Source organism: Aedes albopictus, chromosome 2 (assembly GCF_035046485.1).
Source record: "Aedes albopictus strain Foshan chromosome 2, AalbF5, whole genome shotgun sequence".
NCBI lineage: Eukaryota > Metazoa > Arthropoda > Insecta > Diptera > Culicidae > Aedes > Aedes albopictus.
Window position 1 is genome coordinate 240,653,483 of NC_085137.1, and position 18,207 is coordinate 240,671,689.

At 38.5% G+C, this 18,207-nt stretch overlaps 1 protein-coding gene across 1 annotated transcript in view; it reads left to right on the forward strand.

Moving 5' to 3' along the window:
• Positions 1–4,009: 4,009 nt before the first annotated feature.
• LOC134286413 (uncharacterized) overlaps positions 4,010–18,207 on the forward strand; it is a 74,163-nt gene continuing 59,965 nt past the window's right edge. The window contains exons 1-2 of the mRNA XM_062848024.1: positions 4,010–4,609; positions 9,313–10,301. Of these exons, the coding sequence (XP_062704008.1) occupies positions 4,596–4,609; positions 9,313–10,301 (1,003 nt within the window). The 5' untranslated portion in view covers positions 4,010–4,595. The remainder of the gene's footprint in view (positions 4,610–9,312; positions 10,302–18,207) is intronic.

The window sequence follows — 18,207 nt, forward strand, 5'->3', positions numbered from 1 at the left end:
TGCCTTCGAGGATTTTTTTTTTCTCTATCAGCTTTTCTGACGATTCGTCCTGAAGTTACTCCCAGTATGACATATTAACTTCACAAGTGATACCTCCAATTTTTACCCGGACTTTTTTCACAAGTGTATTTAGCGATTTCTTTACAAATTGTTCGTGCAATTTGTCAATAAACTCTCGCAATAATTCTTTCTGGCCTTTCTGGCACGGTAAAGGCTGGGTATGCTGCGCAATTCAGATCCCGTTGTGATCCACTAGCCTCTGCCCAGCAACTCCTATCCCTACCTCCACGCGGTACCGGCCGGAAACTATGAGCAACCTTAGGGAAGATCGGGTAACCAACCCCGGTGGGACCTTTGGTCGTAGGCTGACAGGGAAGGGGGGGTTTGCTTCGGCAAACCTCAGCGTCTGTTCTCCAGGAGGAGCGGCTCACAACCGCGTCTGATCCCCATTTCAGGGGCGGCTGATCTACATCCGAGTGCCAGGGAAAGACTCTAAGCTCAACTGTGCACTATGGTCCTCCGGAAAGTAGGGGGTTGGTGTCAGGCCCTACAAGCCAGCCGTAAAAAAACATTGTAACGGAAAATCAGCAACAGAATAATACGAACCGAGACCAACGGCAACGACCCCAGCGAACCGAAAGGACTTGCGATTGGAAACTCGGTACGTGGAACTGCCGATCTCTCAACTCCATTGGGAGCACCCGCATACTCGCCGATCTACTGAAGGACGGCGGGTTCGGCATCGTAGCGCTGCAGGAGGTGTGTTGGACAGGATCCATGGTGCGAACGTTTAGAGGTAATCATACCATCTACCAGAGCTGCAACAACACACGCGAGCTGGGAACAACTTTCATCGTGATGGGTGATATGCAGAGGCGCGTGATCGGTTGGTGGCCGATCGACGAAAGAATGTGCAGGTTGAGGATCAAAGGTCGATTCTTCAACTTCAGCATAATAAACGTGCACAGCCCACACTCCGGAAGTACTGATGATGACAATGACGCATTTTACGCGCAGCTCGAACGCGAGTACGATCGCTGCCCAAGCCACGACGTCAAGATCATCATAGGTGATTTGAACGCTCAGGTAGGCCAGGAGGAGGAATTCAGACCGACGATAGGAAAGTTCAGCGCCCACCAGCAGACGAACGAAAACGGCCTACGACTCATTGATTTCGCCGCCTCCAAAAATATGGCCATACGTAGCACCTTTTTCCAACACAGCCTCCCTTATCGTTACACCTGGAGATCACCACAGCAGACGGAATCTCAAATCGACCACGTCCTGATTGACGGACGGCACTTCTCCGACATTATCGACGTCAGGACCTATCGTGGCGCCAACATCGACTCCGACCAATATCTGATGATGGTCAAACTGCGCCCAAAACTCTCCCTCATCAACAATGTACGAAACCGGCGACCGCCACGGTACAACCTAGAGCGACTGAAGCAACCGGATGTCGCCTCAGCATACGCGCAGAATCTCGAGGCCACATTGCCAGACGAGGGCGAGCTCGATGAGGCCCATCTAGAGGACTGCTGGAGTACAGTGAAAGCAGCCATCAACGACGCAGCAGAGAGCACCATCGGGTACGTGGAACGGAATCGACGGAACGAATGGTTCGACGAAGAGTGCAGAACGGTTTTGGAGGAGAAGATTGCAGCGAGGGCGGTAATGCTGCAGCAAGGGACTCGACAGAACGTGGAACGTTATAAACAGAAGCGGAAACAGCAGACCCGCCTCTTTCGGGAGAAAAAGCGCCGCCTGGAAGAAGCGGAGTGTGAAGAAATGGAACTGCTGTGCCGTTCCCAAGAAATACGGAAGTTCTATCAGAAGCTCAATGCATCCCGCAACGGCTTCGTGCCGCGAGCCGAAATATGCAGGGATAAAGACGCAGGCCTCCTGACGGACGGACGTGAGGTGATCGAAAGGTGGAAGCAGCACTTCGATCAGCACCTGAACGGCGTGGAGAACGTAGGCACGGGAGCCCACGGCAATGGAAGAAACGGCTGATAGTCAGGATCTGGGAAACCGAACAGCTACCGGAGGAGTGGAAGGAAGGGGTAATCTGCCGCATTCACAAGAAAGGCGACCATTTGGAATGTGAGAACTTCAGGGCGATCACTGCTTTGAATGCTGCCTACAAAGTGCTATCCCAGATCATCTTCTGTCGTCTGTCACCTAAACCAAACGAGTTCGTGGAAAGTTATCAAGCCGGCTTCATCGACGGCCGGTCGACAACGGACCAGATCTTTACCGTACGGCAAACCCTCCAGAAATGCCGTGAATACCAGGTCCCAACGCATCACCTGTTCATCGACTTCAAAGCGGCATACGACAGTATCGACCGCGCAGAGCAATGGAGAATCATGGACGAAAACGGCTTTCCTGGGAAGCTGACTAGACTGATTAAAGCAACGATGGACGGTGTGCAAAACTGCGTAAGGGTTTCGGGTGAACTATCCAGTTCATTCGAATCTCGCCGGGAACTGCGACAAGGTGATGGACTCTCATGCCTACTCTTCAACATCGCTCTGGAAGGTGTGATGCGACGAGCCGGGCTCAACAGCCGGGGAACGATTTTCACAAAATCCGGACAATTTGTGTGCTTTGCGGACGACATGGACATTATTGCCAGAACATTTGGAACGGTGGCAGAGCTGTGTGTACACCCGCTTGAAACGCGAAGCAGCAAAGGTCGGACTGGTGGTGAATGCCTCAAAAACAAAGTACATGCTGGTAGGCGGAACCGAAAACGACCGGATCCATCTGGGTAGTAATGTTACGATACACGGGGATACTTTCGAGATGGTGGAGGAATTCGTCTACCTACGTCTACGGATCCTTACTGACGGCTGACAACAACGTGAGCCGAGAAATTCGGATGCGCATCATCAGCGGAAGTCGGGCCTACTACGGGCTCCAGAAGAAACTGCGTCGAAAAAGATTCACCCACGCACCAAATGCACCATGTACAAAACGCTAATAAGACCGGTAATCCTCTACGGGCACGAGACATGGACCATGCTCGAGGAGGACCTGCAAGCACTTGCTCGCTGCACTTTACGGCGAACCCAGCATCCAGAAGGTGGCCAAAGCCGGAAGGATACGGTGGGCAGGGCATGTTGCAAGAATGCTGGACAACAACCCTGGTGTTTGCAACTGATCCGGTTGGCACAAGAAGGCGTGGAGCGCAGAGAGCACGATGGGCGGACCAGGTGAAGCGTGACTTGGCGAGCATCGGGCGCGACCGAGGATGGAGAGCGGCAGCCACGAACCGTGTATTATGGAGAAATATTGTTGATTCAGTTTTATCTTGAATTTGATGTAATACTAAATAAATGAAATAATTCTTTCAAACATTCAACTAAGAACATCTTCTGCAGTTACAGATTTTTTGTTCTAAGAATTCATCCATAAATTCCACCACGAGTATCTTCAGGAATTTCTCCGTGAATTTTTCGCCCAGATTTGATTTCGCCCAGAATAAAGTCAAGAAGAAGAAGTAGGAGGAGGTGGAGAAGAAGAAGAAGAAGAAGAAGGGTATTCCTAAGGTATCTCAGGAGAGTTTCTCTAGCAGTTACTCTATGAGTTCGTTCAGGAGTAATCAAGGAACTTTATCAAGTGATTTTTATAGGAATTCATCCAAGGGGACTCGAAGGAAATCCTTCCGAATCTTCTTTTTCAATCCCTTAAGACGTCCTTCAAAAGTTTATTTAAAATATCCTCGTGGAATTTATCAAGTAATTTAGAAGAATAGAAAGGACGTTCTTTGGAAATCCCTCCTAGAGTTCTCGGTGTTGTAAATTTAAAAAAACGAAGTTCTTCAGAATTTCTCCAAAAAATCTTCGTGCATTTCTCCAGGAATTCGGGAATTCCTCCTGAAGTTCTCCACAAATTCCTCCAGTTCCTCGAGCATTTTTCCAGAAGTTCTTCGATAATTTCTCCAGCTGTTCTTCGGGAATTCTCCAGGAGTTCCAAGGGACTATATTCTAAAGTTCAGTTAGCACCACACCAGCCAGCACAGCAGTTAGCGCCAACACCAGCCAGTACAGCAGCACCCATTCCAGCTAAATTAAACAACACAAGAAAGACTAAACACACAAATGGAATTCAAAACATGATAAATCAATAAAAGGGCAGAGGCTCGACTGACACTGATTAGTCAGTGTTAGGTAGTTAATTAATTGAAGAGGTTGTTTGGTTATCCGAACGTCATTAGGTTTTTGTAGTTTCTTAATGTAGGTTTTTGTAGTTTTTTTAAAAAACTATTTTAAGTTAAAAATTTATTAACTGGCGCCCGAATAGGGACCAGCGCGAGTATCGTTTAATTCGTCGCGAGTGATACAACATCGTGAGTGTTATCCGAAAATTTCAACTTTACCGCTGTAAAAGTAGCGACCGCCACTATCACAGCAGCCGTGGAGAGGAGCGCCCCTAGTCACCAACCAGCATAGGAGAAACGGGAAGATCGCCGCTTCACCGGGACAGTTGAAGCTCGTGTCTGGTCGTCTCAAGGAGTCCCGACGATACAGGACGGGACCCGATTTCAAGACGAAGTGCTCTCTGGTACAGGATAGAGCATTCGTATTATGGTTAAGTTTCTGTAAGTATTAACTAATAATTCATTTAATTTCAGAAAAAGTGTGAAGTTTTAAAAAAAAAGGTAATTAAGTGTAGTGAAAAGTTAATTTGGTGAATTATTCTTAAAAAGTTAATTAAGTGTAGTGAAAAGTTAATTTGGTGAATTATTCTAAAATATCTTTCCCATTAAAATTCTGGATAATTTAATTAAAACATTCAACAAACTAAAGATTAATATGCCAAATAACGATATGCAAGATATATTAGATCGGCTCGATGCTCTGGAACAAGCAAATGTGGTTCCACCGGAATTAGACTATGAAGATCCGATTCTTTATTATCTAAATCCAGATGGAACACCTGCTGATCCATCGTCTATTGAAAAAATTCCAGACTTAATAAACGGAATCCCAAATTTTGAGGGATCATCAGATGAATTGAGCAGCTGGATAAAAGATGTAGATACGTTAGTTAGAGCATATCAGGTAAATTCTTCCAGCAGTGTTGCACAAAAGAATAAGTTTTACGCAATCTGTACGGTGATAAGGAGGAAAATAAAAGGTGAAGCCAATACGGCTCTGGTTAATTCGGACGTGAACATTAATTGGAATCTAATAAAAAAAACACTCCTAACATATTACGGCGAGAAAAGGGATCTGACCACCTTAGATTACCAATTGATGAATATCACACAAGGCGGACGAAACTTGAAAACCTATTACGATGAAATAAATAAACTTCTTTCATTAATTGCAGGACAAATTAAGACGAACCAATCTTTTAGACACCCAGAAGCATCCAAAGCGCTGATTGGTATGTAGAATAAAAAAGCCATAGATGCGTTTATTAGAGGATTGGATGGAGACATAGGTAAATTTTTGAAAAATTATGAGCCTGAATCATTAGCCAATGCGTATGCGTATTGCATAACATATCAAAACATTGAGTTCAGGAAAATGATGACCAAACCAAAAAGTCAAGATATGCCTTCAACATCTAAAAATTTCATGTCTTCAAAACTACCACCTCCGATTCCACCAAAAATACCATTTAGGATGCCAAATAGCATCAATGTACCAAGTTATCCATTCTCTAACAGGCAACCAATGATTCCTAACATGAAGCAGCCTTTACCTCACATGCAAAGGTATGTTACTAGACCGCAATTTTATCAATATCCTCAACAAACAATGTTTCCACCTAGAGTTATGCCTCAACCATTTACAAAAGTTCAATCACCACCTCAACAAATATCTCAACCTAAACCACAACCAGTGTATCAACCTAATCCCTTCCAACGTGGACAAGCTCCAATGGAAGTTGACTCCTCGCTTCAAACTAATTTGGTGAATTACGCCAACAGACCACGAAACTTCCATATTGAATCTGATGATTCAGAACAATATTTCCAACAGCTTCCATATTTGACAAATAATGAATTCCCCGAAATGCCTTCATTTGAAAGGTATTGCGAAAACTTTGAATATCAACAACCACTTGAAGAACAGTCTGTTAATGATGAACCTGTAGGCGAAAGTGAACTGAATTTTTTAGGATAAAATCATCATTACCATATTTTTTACATTATGGTAATGGTAAATTGGAAAATCCACTTCGAATTTTAGTTGACACCGGATCGAATAAAAATTTTATTCATCCAAAATTTGCTAAAATATCCCATGCGGTTCAAAGCCCCTTTTATGTCTCATCGGTAGGAGGAGATATCAAAATTGAAAGTTTTTCTCAAGGTAAAATTTTTGCACCATATTCGAATATCAATGTGAAACTTTTTCATTTGCCAATGCTAAAAACATTTGATGCAATAATAGGTCACGATACACTTAGGGAAATTAAAGCTGTAATTGATACATCAAAAGAAAAACTAATAATTGATTCAAAATTTGAAATACCTTTATTGCAGCGTAAATTACAAATGATCAATAAAATAGATATTCGAGATGAACATTTGGAAACACATGAAAAGGAAAAACTGCATAATTTGTTAGAACAATACAAGGATTTATTTCAACCACCTAATGAAAAATTGACTTTCACAACAAAAGTGAATGCTGATATAAGGACAATTGATGATAATCCCATATATTCAAAATTGTATCCTTATCCGCAAGCTTTGAAAAATGAGGTTTGTACTCAAATTGACAAAATGTTACAAGATGGGATAATAAGACCATCTAGATCGCCTTATAATTCTCCGGTCTGGATAGTTCCTAAGAAGCTAGATGCTTCAGGACAGAAAAAATATAGACTTGTTATTGATTACCGTAAATTAAATCAGAAAACCATAAGTGATAGGTATCCAATACCAGATACCTCCACTATTTTGGCAAACTTGGGAAAAATGAAATATTTTACTACTCTAGACCTTGCGTCTGGTTTTCACCAGATACCCTTGAATGGTAAAGATGTAGAAAAAACTGCATTTTCAGTAAATAACGGAAAGTATGAATTCGTGCGTTTACCGTTTGGTCTGAAGAATGCCCCGGCCATCTTTCAGCGTGTGATGGACGATGTGTTGCATGAATATATTGGTAAAATTTGTTATGTCTATATTGATGACATAATAGTATTCGGAGAAACTTTGGAAGAACAATTGAGCAATTTGAAAATCATTTTGGAAACTCTTCGTAATGCAAATTTTAAAATACAATTAGACAAATCTGAATGGCTAAAACCCGAAGTTGAATTTCTTGGATTTATTGTGTCCAGAAATGGATTGAAACCAAATCCAAAGAAAATTGAAAGTATCCAAAATTATCCAGAACCTAGTAGTTTAAAAGAATTACGTGCATTCCTTGGATTATCCGGATATTATAGAAGATTTGTGAAAAATTATTCAAAAATTGCAAAGCCATTAACTAAATTTTTGAAAGGAGAAAACGGCCATCGACAAATTTCTAAAAATGAGTCAAAAAATTTCAAAATATTATTGGATTATGAGGGAAAGAAAGCTTTTAAATTGTTAAAAGAAATCTTATCCTCAGAAGATGTCTTAGCGTTCCCCGATTTTAGTAAACCCTTTTTACTTACAACCGATGCTTCTAATAAAGCAATAGGTGCTGTTTTATCTCAAAATTTTAACGATGGAGAAAGACCTATTACATTTATTTCAAAAACGTTATCTAACACGGAGGAAAATTATGCAACGAATGAAAAGGAGATGCTTGCAATAGTTTGGGCATTGCATACTCTAAGAAATTTTATTTATGGTCATAAAATAATTATTTATACTGATCATCAACCCTTGACATATACAATTTCTCCGAAGAATAATAATGCAAAACTAAAAAGATGGAAAGCTTTTATTGAAGAGCATGACCATGAGATTTGTTACAAGCCTGGTAAAGCTAACATTGTGGCAGATGCTTTGTCACGTATTCAAATTAATTCCCTCACTGCGACTCAACATTCGGCAGAAGAAGATGACAGTTCCTTTATCCCTTCGACAGAAGCTCCCATAAATGTCTTTAAAAATCAATTATTCTTCAAAATTGGAACAAGATCCAGTTATGGCCTAGTAGTTCCTTTTGATAATTACAAACGACACATATTTATTGAACCAAGATTTTCAAGTGCATATTTAAAAGAACAGCTAAAAAAGTTTTTAAACCCAAATGTTATAAATGGTATATATACTGATGAACCAATAATGGCAACAATACAAGAAATTTACAGAGAAATGTTCAATCCAAGATTAATAAAAGCTAGATTTTCCCAAAGTAAAGTCCAAGATTTGAATAATTTAGAAAAACAATTGGAAGAAATAAAAAAGGTTCACCAATTTGCCCACAGAAATTCGAAAGAAAATTCAGAACAATTGTTAAAAACTTTTTATTTTCCAAAAATGACTAGAATGATAGAAGATTTTGTAAAAAATTGTGAGATATGCAAAACTGAAAAATATCAAAGGAACCCACAAAAGTTTATATCATTTAAAACACCAATTCCTAATCAACCTTGTGAAATTGTACATGTAGACATATTTACGTATGATCAAGATCATCTGTTTCTTACATCAATTGATAAATTTTCTAAATACTTGAAATATAGAGCAATAGAAAGCAAATCACTTTTTGATATTGAAGATGCTCTATTGGATCTTATGCATGAATGGAACATACCTAGAATGATCATTATGGATAATGAAAGCTCATTTAATTCAAATGTAGTAGAACAACGTTTAAGAAATTTAAATATTGAAATTTATAAAACTCCGATAAACAGATCTGAAACGAATGGACAAATCGAACGTTGTCATTCTACTTTACGCGAAATTGCGAGATGTATTAAAAAAGAATTGCCAGAAATAGATGTTTCCCAATTAATTAGATCAGCTGTTCATAAATACAACAACACAATTCACAGTTTTGTCAAAAACACCCCCCACAACATTTATATTGGTGAAGTAAATAGAAACTTAAGTACACAAGAAATAGACAGAAGAAAAGCTAAAACTCATGAGAATGTTATAAAATTATATAAGAAAAAGAATGAAAATATACAAGACAAAAATTATCCCATTTACGAACCAGGATCCTATGCCTTTGAAAAATCAAAAGAAATTTCAAAAAGAAAAAGTAGATATAAAAAGATACAAGTTAAAGAAAATTTTGATACATTTATTATAGACAGTAATAATCGAAAAATACATAAAATGAATTTAAGAAAAAACTAACATACACATATATCAATTTACTCTATTTGCAGATTAATAATATGTTCCATGTTGTTGGTGCAAGGAGAGATACAAATTCATAACTTGAATAAAAATCCACTGGCAATAATTCCATTGGGAAAAGCAAAACTTACATTAGGATATGTGAGAATAATACAACCAATAGATCTTACGCAAATTCATGATATAATCACCAAATTTGATGAATTGGTAAGAACAAATGTTTATAATAATAACCTTTATAGACTGTTACAAAATAGAAACCATTTGCTATACCAAACATATTTAAAAATCGCACCACACAATAATTCACAATCTCGTATAAAACGATGGGATACTATTGGAAAAATCTTGAAATGGGTTGCTGGAACTCCCGATGCTGAGGATTTGAGTATAATTAACAACACAATGAACGCATTAATCGACAACAACAATCAACAAACCTTCATCAACGAAGCTATAAACTCCCGAATCAAACATTTGAATCAAGTCACCAACGAATTACTAGAACTGGACTTTAAATCTCAAAAACAACATGTTATTGAAATCAACCTTCTAACAATCTTGCTTAACCTGAATGCAGCTCAACATCAAATTGAAATACTTGAAGATGCCTTATTACTCGCAAAAAATGGCATTCCTAGCAGTCAAATCTTATCTATGAAAGATTATTCAAAAATAAAATACTTCCTACAGCAACAGAACATCCCTGTTACGTCATTTGAAGAGATGTTAACTAAAACAAGTACACAAATTGCCATGAACAATACGCACGTGATGTATATGCTAAAAATTCCACAACTTTCAAACGAAACTTACAACTACGAATTCATTAGTCCTCTGATTCAAAACCAAACAAAAATACATATTGAATCAAGCTACATTATCACTAATGAATCGCATACTTTCGAAACATCTGCACCATGTAAAGAAGATTCCAAATATTTTTTATGTGAATCCAAGTTGATAAAACCTACAAGCCCATGCATCAGAAATTTGATTCTGTCACGACACGCAAATTGTATATTTGAAAAAGTGTATTCATCTGGAGTAATTAATAGAATCAATGATGCAACATTGCTTCTGAATAATGTGAATATATCGCTACACACCAACTGCAGTAATTCAAGTAAACTATTGGAAGGATCGTTCCTAATTCATTTCGAACAATGTGAATTGTACCTCGACAACATTCGCTATACAAACATCTTCATGGAGACCCCGAAAACATCATTCAGACCTACAACAGGAATATTAGCATACAAAGAAAATATCATCGATGTTCCGCCACCAGAATATTTGGCAAACTTGACATTGGAACATAGAAGAATACTCAAACATGTGTACTTGCAAAATCATTCTTTCAAATGGAAACTGTACATATTTGGATCAATTACTATCACAACATTTACATTAATCATCGCAGCAATTATAGTCTACGTACTCGTACTAAAAAGACAAGCTAAAAAAACACAAATCGAAATTAATTTACATAAGCAAGAAAAACCATCGGCACCAGAAGGTATCCAAATCAAATCACCGTATCCTGATGTTTCCGATGAAAGACTTCAACAAATTAACAATTACTTGAGAATGCCAACAGCAGATCGATCCATACGACTTTGAGGACAAAGTCATTTAAAGGGGGAGGAGTTAGCACCACACCAGCCAGCACAGCAGTTAGCGCCAACACCAGCCAGTACAGCAGCACCCATTCCAGCTAAATTAAACAACACAAGAAAGACTAAACACACAAATGGAATTCAAAACATGATAAATCAATAAAAGGGCAGAGGCTCGACTGACACTGATTAGTCAGTGTTAGGTAGTTAATTAATTGAAGAGGTTGGTTGGTTATCCGAACGTCATTAGGTTTTTGTAGTTTCTTAATGTAGGTTTTTGTAGTTTTTTTAAAAAACTATTTTAAGTTAAAAATTTATTAACTGTTCTTTGGGAATTCCTCCAGAAGTTTTTCAGGAATTTCTTTAGGAGTTCCTCGGGAAAGCCACCAGGAATTGCCTAGAGATTCTTTCAGGAATTCTTTGAGTTCGCCGGGAATTCTCCCAGAAACAATCGGGCATTTAGGAGTTCCCGGGAATTTCTCCAGGTTTTTCCTCCAGAAATTTTTCAAGCATTTCTCCAGAAGTTCTTCGGGAATTCCTCCAGGAGTTCTTAGAGAATTTCTCCTATGGTAGAAGCTTCAGTTTTGGCCAGCCCGGAGTTTTGGCCATAGTGCGGTATTCAGCCTGTTACGTTCTAAATTGGCATAAATTTATTTTTTATTAGTGGATTCTAATGTAATATTATGATTAAAGCTGTGAAAACCATACGTTTTGATTAAAAACTAGGAGAAAAAAAAGTTTCCTTAAAAAATCAACTCCCATATGTCTATTTTGGCCAGGGTGCTTCTAATTTGGCCACTTCCATAAGAAATACACGTGATTGGCAAAAATAGATACCAAAGTTGAAAATATGGCCAAAACTGCGGCAATGCTTCTATTTTGGCCAGTGCCACTTTTAATACAAAAATCAAGTATTAGCTTGATTTCTGTATTTTTCTTATGAAGTATAGATATAAACCTTTCATTTGACGCATTGGTTGTTTCCATAGGATTATTGGTTAATTTTATAAAAATGATTTCTCTTAGACTGGCCAAAACCGGTGCCCGCACCCTATAGTTTTTGGAGAATACCTCCAGAAAGAACTCATGAAGAAATACTGGAGGAATCTCCGGAGAACTTCTGGAAGACTTACCGATAAACTCCTGGAAGAATTCCAGGTAAACTCCAGGAGGAATTCCCGGGGAACTCCTAGAGAAATTTTCGAGACTCCTGAAGGAATTCCTAAAGAATTCCTGGAGAAACTCTCGGGGAACTCCTGCAGAATTTTCCGGGAAACTTCTCCTAGAGGAATTCTCGGAAAACTTTGGAGGAATTCCTGTGAAACTCCTGGAAGAATTCCCTGGGAACTGCTAAAGTACAGGGAATGGCCAGAATGTTTGGGATAGGCAACTTTTTTTCTCCCACAAAAGAATTCAACATGCTGTAACTTTTCATAGAGTGCATCAAAAAATCTCAAATTTTGACTGTTTGTCAACCTATTATATGTGCATCATTGTTACAAATTTGGGCTCGATTGATTAATTTTCCGTGAAGTTGGAACCGTTTGGGTAAAACACTATTATTTAGACAACTAATTTTTTAACTGTCATATCTCGGAAACCAGTGCACCGAATTGAATGAATTTTATAACGTTTATCAACAATATGCTGCTTTATAGCACTACATCCCCACTGGGACTTGGCCTGCCTCGCATCAACTTAGTGTTCTTTGAGCACTTCCACAGTTATTAATTGAAGGGCTTTCTTTGCCTGCCATTGCATGAATTTGTACATTGTGTGGCAAGTACAATGATACTCTATGCCCAGGGAGTCGAGGAAATTTTCCCGACCAGAACGGGAATCGAACCCGGCGTCTCCAGATTGGCGATCCATAGCCTTAACCACTAGGCTAACTGGAGACCCCAATATATTGATACTTAATACGACGTTATAAAATGTAGTATTTTCTCACGGCGAATTAAGTTGCACCGGATTGAAATTTTTACCCATTTAGAGGAAAATAAGTCAAATTTACAATACCACACAAAAAATACTAAATGTGTTCTTCCTTCAATCTAAATAGGCTCTAATATATCTGATTAGAGATAACTTGAGAACTGAAGTGGAAAATCTTTGGATATCAACATTTAAAATTATTGACATTGATAAAAAAAAAATACATTTTTTCGAGAAAAATCCAAAAAGTGTCAATCTATGATAACTTTTTTCAACGTTTAAAAAGTACCTATGTTTTAATAGTTTGTGAAGCATTTACATATTGTTAGTGTACGTTCAAAATTTCATTCAATTCGGTTCACTGGTTTCCGAGATATGACACCTCAAAAATGAGATGTTTGAAAAATAGTGTTTCACCCGAACGGTTCTAACTTTGCGAAATATCAATCAATCAAGCCCAAATTTGTACCAATGATGCACACATAATAGGTTGACAAACAGTTAAAATTTGAGATTTGTTGATGCGCTCTATGAAAAGTTATAGCTTGTTGAACTTTTTTGAGAGAGAAAAAAAGTTGCCTATCCCAAACATTTTTTCCATCCCCTGTAATTCACGGAAAACTCCTGGAGGTATCGCCGGGGAACATCTGGAGTAATTTCCGAAGAACTCCTGGAAGACTTTCTGATGAACTCTTGGAGAAATTCCCGGATAACACCAGGAAGAATTCCCAGGGAACACCTCAAGGATGTCCTAGGATTTCCTGGAGGGAACACCGTGGAATTCCCGAAGAACTTCTGAAGGAATTCCCAAGAAACTTCTGGAGAAGTTCCCGATAAATTGCTTGAGGAATTCCTAAGGAATTTCTGAATATATTCCCGAAGAACTGCTAGAGGCATTTCCGGAGAACTCTTGAAGGAATGCCTCACGAACTTTTGGAGGAGTTCCAAGGAACTCCTGAACGAATTTCCGAGGAACTCCTCGAAAAACTGCCACTGAAATTCCTGAGGAACTCCTACAGATACTCCAGAAGAATTTCCGGGGAATATCTGTATAAATTTCTGAGGAACTCCGGAGGGGTTTTCCTAGAATCTTCTGAATGAATCCTTGCGGGTTTCACGAAGAGTTTCTGGTGGCATTCCTGAACAAATCCGGAAGGAATTTCCGAAGAACTTCTGGAGGAATTTGGGAAGAACTCTTGAAGGAATTCCCGAGAAGCTCATACATTGATTTGATTGATTTGTCTTTATTTAAGAGACTTTCAGCCCTTGGCCGGTTCGTCTCTCCAATCATACATAAATTATCAAGAAACTACGGAAGAAATTGCCAGTCAACTCTTGTAGATATTCCTGAAGAATCCTTGGAGGAATTTCCGAAAGAATTCCAAAGGAATTCCTGAAAGGGTTCCCCAGGAACTCCTAGATGAATGATCTAGCAGTTTTTGGTGGAATTCCTAAAGAACTCAAGGAATTCGCGAGGAACTACTGGAGGAATTTCGGGAGAACTTCTGGAGGAATTCCCGTGAAAAAGCTGGAGGAGCTCCTGGGGAACTGCTGGAGGAATTTTCTAGAAACTCCAGGAGAAATTTTCAGCAAACTCATAGTGGAATTCTTGAGGAACTTGTGGAGATATGAATTCATGAATTACTGGAAGAATTCACGGTAAATTTCAGGGTGAACTCCCGACAAATTCCTGAAGGGACTACCGAGGATCGCATGACCGAATTCTCAAAGAGCTTCTGGTGGAATTCCCGAAAACCACCTATAGGAAGGAACTCCTGGAGGAAATCTTAATGATCTCCTGAGGAATTCCCGATGAACTGCTGGTGAAACTTCCGCAGAACTCCTGGATGAATTCCCGTGGAATTGTTTGTAGAAGTATATCTGAAATAAATGGTAAGTCTTCCCTTTGGAACTTCCCATAACAATCTCTTGGAAAAATTCGCATATTTTCAATGCTACCATTTTGATCGTAGCATTTTCTGGCTTCTTCTTCTTATTTATGGCTCTACGTTCCCAATGAAACTTGGCCAGCCTCTCTTCAACTTAGTGTTCTCTAAGCACTTTCACAGTTACTAATTGATGGGCTTTATTTGCCTGCCATTGCAGGAATTTATACATTGTGTGGCAAAGTACAATGATACACTATGCCCAGAGAGTCGAGAAAATTTGTAGCTGCATCCCGGGCTCCTCTATAACCTCGGTGTCTACCGAAACCCGATGATTTATTGATTCATTCTGCTTTCACTGGATTTAGAACAACCACTGCACTAAAATGATCCTGTGGCTCAGGTAAGGTCGCACGTATGCTTGTCCGTATTCCGGATAGGTCACCAACCTCCAGCGAGGCGATATTTTCAAACTCGAACCACGTCAGCACTTACACCAGGATTTTTGTTTTCAGATGTTTCTCAAATTCCTCAAGGAATTCCACCCAAACTTCCATCAGGAATGCCTTCAAATGATCTTCCGGGCACGGTGTGCCAAAAACCGTTATTAACAAATAAAAATGTCCACCCAAGTGGTACCCGGCATTCGAAAGATATGCTATTCTAGTATCTCCTCTGAAAAATTTAAAATCTTTCATCGAGGGAAACTAAAGTTTTTGTGATTTGAAGATTTTGAGCCATTTCTCTAGGATTTTCTTATATGAGTAAATATACACGCACGGTGTGCCTGATATCACTATTAACAAATAAAATTGTACTCCAAACTCACACCCGGCGTTCGGAAGATATACTATTCTAGTATCTCCTCCGAAAATTTGAAAATGTTTTATCGAGAGAAACCAAAGTTTTTACTGTTTGAAGATTTTCCTCTATTTTCATAGAATAAGCTCATATATGGTAATATTGTCATAGGATGTTTCATTGGCTCTTCAAATCATAAACAAATACATATTAATAAGCTTCACCAACACCATTTCAAAGATACAACATTCAAACAACTTCTCTGAAAATTTGACAACATTTCATTGAAACGCTCGCAAATTACAGTGGTTTGAAAATATCATATCATATCTTGATAAAGTGTAATGAAAATGAAGTAACTTCATAGAATATTATTTCAATTTCTCATGTTATTCATTCCTCGCAATGTATATATATTTTGTAACTCATCTAAAACATTGATTATATATCACATATTTTGCGGTACTAATACAAAACTCAGTAAGTGTTTTTAACGTGTTTATAGATAAAGCGGTAGTATGCATATCTCCAATGAAATTGAAATTGAAAACTAAAAATTGATGATCGTTCAAATGTAAAATTTCTAAATTCACGGAAGACACGTTAGTAACATGACGTATAAAAGCTGGGTAGTAAAATGATTAGCATTTAGGTTTACTTTAAAAGCTTCAATATCTTAAACATTATACCAACGATTGACAAAGCTTCCTAGGAATGCCAAAACATTGGGCTGTTAATTCAGTTTAATTCTCGTTTCACCATGAAACGTTATCAAATTCACCGACAAGATACCAATATATTTATAACGTGCTTAAAAACAAAAAAAAAATCCGATGCCAAACACTTAGAAAGTTTATGTAATCAACGCTCACGGCATGCCACATTTTTATTTGTATTCGAGTAGCAGGTAGAACTAAATATGAAATATTAAACTACGGTAATTGACATTCCTCTCAATGAAATGTTGCCAAATGTGGAGCGGACCTGGTGTGATGGTTAGAACACTTGACTATTATGCCGAAGACCTGGGATCGAATCCCACTCCCGACAAACTCACAAAATTTGAGTTCTTTCTTCGAAAGGGAAGTAAAGCGTGGGTCCCGAGATACTAGCCTAGGGCTAAAAATCTCGTTAATACAGATAAAACAAAATGTTGCCAAATTTTCAGAGAAGTTGCTTGAATATTTATTGTCCTTTTGGAATTTGTGAAACTCATGACGCCGTTCAACACTAGTTCGCGTCATGGGATGAGAAAAAAAAATAATAGGGGTTTGGGACCCTAGAAACTCTAATGCGAATATCAGTTGAACACCCCAAGTTCTCAATTCAAACTTCGGTCTTTAACTGTGAAATCCAATATTATTTCGAAAATTCTTTCACTATGACACTTCCACGGTTCCAAAACCCTGTTCTTTTTTTCTCATCTCATAATACAATTTTTTTTTTAATTTTGTTTAGCAGTGTTATAATTTGTTTAAGATATGAAGAACACCGCATATTCCCATATATGAGTTAATTCTATGAAAATATAGGGAAATCTTCAAACAGTAAAAACTTTGGTTTCCCTCGATAAAACATTTTCAAATTTTCGGAGGAGATACTAGAATAGTATATCTTTCGAACGCCGGGTTTTTGTTTGTTAATAGTGGTATCAGGCACACCGTGCGTGCATATTTACTCATTTAAGAAAATCCTAGAGAAATGGCTCAAAATCTTCAAATCACAAAAACTTTAGTTTCCCTCGATGAAAGATTTTCAAATTTTCAGAGGAGATACTAGAATAGTATATCTTTCGAATGCCGGGTGCCATTTGGGTGGACATTTTTATTTGTTAATAACGGTTTTTGGCACACCGTGCCGGGATTTCTACCAGAAGATCCGCTTAGAATTTCATCGGGAGTTTCTCCGCGAATTCTTCGGCTATCCCTTCATAAATATCTCTTGACATTTCCGTTATATGCATTATTATTTGCGTAAAATTCCATGTTTTGTTCTATCTGTGCAGGAATCTGAAGTTTTTCCAAGAATTGGTTTCAAAGAATTAGTTCAGAAGAAATTCTATGAATACCACCAGGAATCCAGGGATCCCAATAGAAATTCAAAACTCTTTCATGAATTTCACGAGTTCTTTCGACAGTCTCTCAAGAAATACCCCTAGGAGTTTTCACGAAATTCTTCTAGGATTTGTTTTCATTTCCGTTTCCAGAAATTCTTTCGAAAATTTCTTCAAACGATCATCCTGGATTCACTCCAAGAATTCCTCCAAAAGCTCCACCAGTTATTTCGCCATGAGTTCTTCCACGAAAGCCACCAGAAGTTTTTCCAGAAATTCTTCCAGAAATATCTCCAGAACTCCTTTCAGCACTCCTCCAGGAATAACTCCTTGAATTGATCAAGGAGTTTCACGTGGAGTTCCCCAAGGAGTTCCACTACAGTTTTCTTCATGAATTGAAGCAGGTATGCTTCCAGAAGTCTACGAATATCTTCAGTAATTGCATCAGTAACTCCGCCACTGGACCTGAAATGCTGGGCTGAGCACCCGAGCAGAAGGGAATTACAACAGCATAATAAATTATGTTATTTCGGCAAAATAACTGAATAGCAGAAAGAGTTATTTCCATGTCATTAACATAACACATCATGTTATAAACTTGTCTGTCATAAGCGGCGAAATAACAAAAAT